Source organism: Priapulus caudatus, unplaced genomic scaffold, assembly GCF_000485595.1.
Source record: "Priapulus caudatus unplaced genomic scaffold, Priapulus_caudatus-5.0.1 Scaffold456, whole genome shotgun sequence".
Classification (NCBI taxonomy): Eukaryota; Metazoa; Priapulida; class Priapulimorpha; order Priapulimorphida; family Priapulidae; genus Priapulus; species Priapulus caudatus.
The window spans coordinates 148,733-149,475 of record NW_014577517.1 but is presented as its reverse complement, the minus strand read 5'-3'; the positions used below and the strand labels follow the sequence as shown (position 1 = coordinate 149,475).

Here is a 743-nt window from a genome sequence, read left to right as displayed (position 1 = left end):
CAGCAGGTGAAAGGTGAGCGTGCAGCAGGTGAAAGATGAGTGCACAATTGTCTACTCGATTCCAAATAGAGGGCATTATGAGAGCTCTAACATGATGATGTCCGCCGTATATAGCATGCTCATTATCGTTCTCATATTCGCGTGGTGAAACAGATGTGCGAGAACAGACGAAGAGCATCTCTCGGCAACTCCGGAACGGCATTGGTGCCAGATGTAGAGATCGGTTTGATGATGTGTATCACTTGTGACGATTAATCGTCTAACGAATACTTGCTCGCTCCATCGATCAATGAAAATGATCCGATTGAAAACACCGCTAACACCTTCTTCTGCCACAAACGTAGACTGGCAGCTGCTTCCCCCACCCTGCGCTGTCATCTTTCTTTGTGACCTTGACCCCCTGACCCGTGACCTTTGACCTCACAGGCTCGGGGTCGTCTCGCGGCCTCGTCTACGGCAATGCGCTGGACTGCCTCGTGAAGACGATTCGCAGCGAGGGCATCGTTGGCCTCTACAAGGGCTTCTTCCCCAACTGGATGCGCATCGGGCCGCACACCATCATCACGTTCTTCATCTTTGAGCAGCTGCGCAGTGCGATCGGCATGCAGCCCGTGTGATCCATGCTGCCACGAGCCGTCACCGTCACGCCGTGCGATCGGCATGCAGCCCGTGTGATCCATGCTGCCACGAGCCGTCACCGTCACGCCGTGCGATCGGCATGCGGCCCGGATAGGACGGATAGG

General features: G+C 55.0%; 1 protein-coding gene across 1 annotated transcript in view; it reads left to right on the top strand.

Annotated features, from left to right (window-relative positions):
- The window catches only part of LOC106810598 (mitochondrial substrate carrier family protein ucpB-like), a 19,078-nt gene extending 18,461 nt beyond the window's left edge, over positions 1 to 617 (top strand). Inside the window, exon 8 of the mRNA XM_014814004.1 lies at positions 427 to 617. Within this exon, the coding sequence (XP_014669490.1) occupies positions 427 to 617 (191 nt within the window). The remainder of the gene's footprint in view (positions 1 to 426) is intronic.
- Positions 618 to 743: the final 126 nt, after the last annotated feature.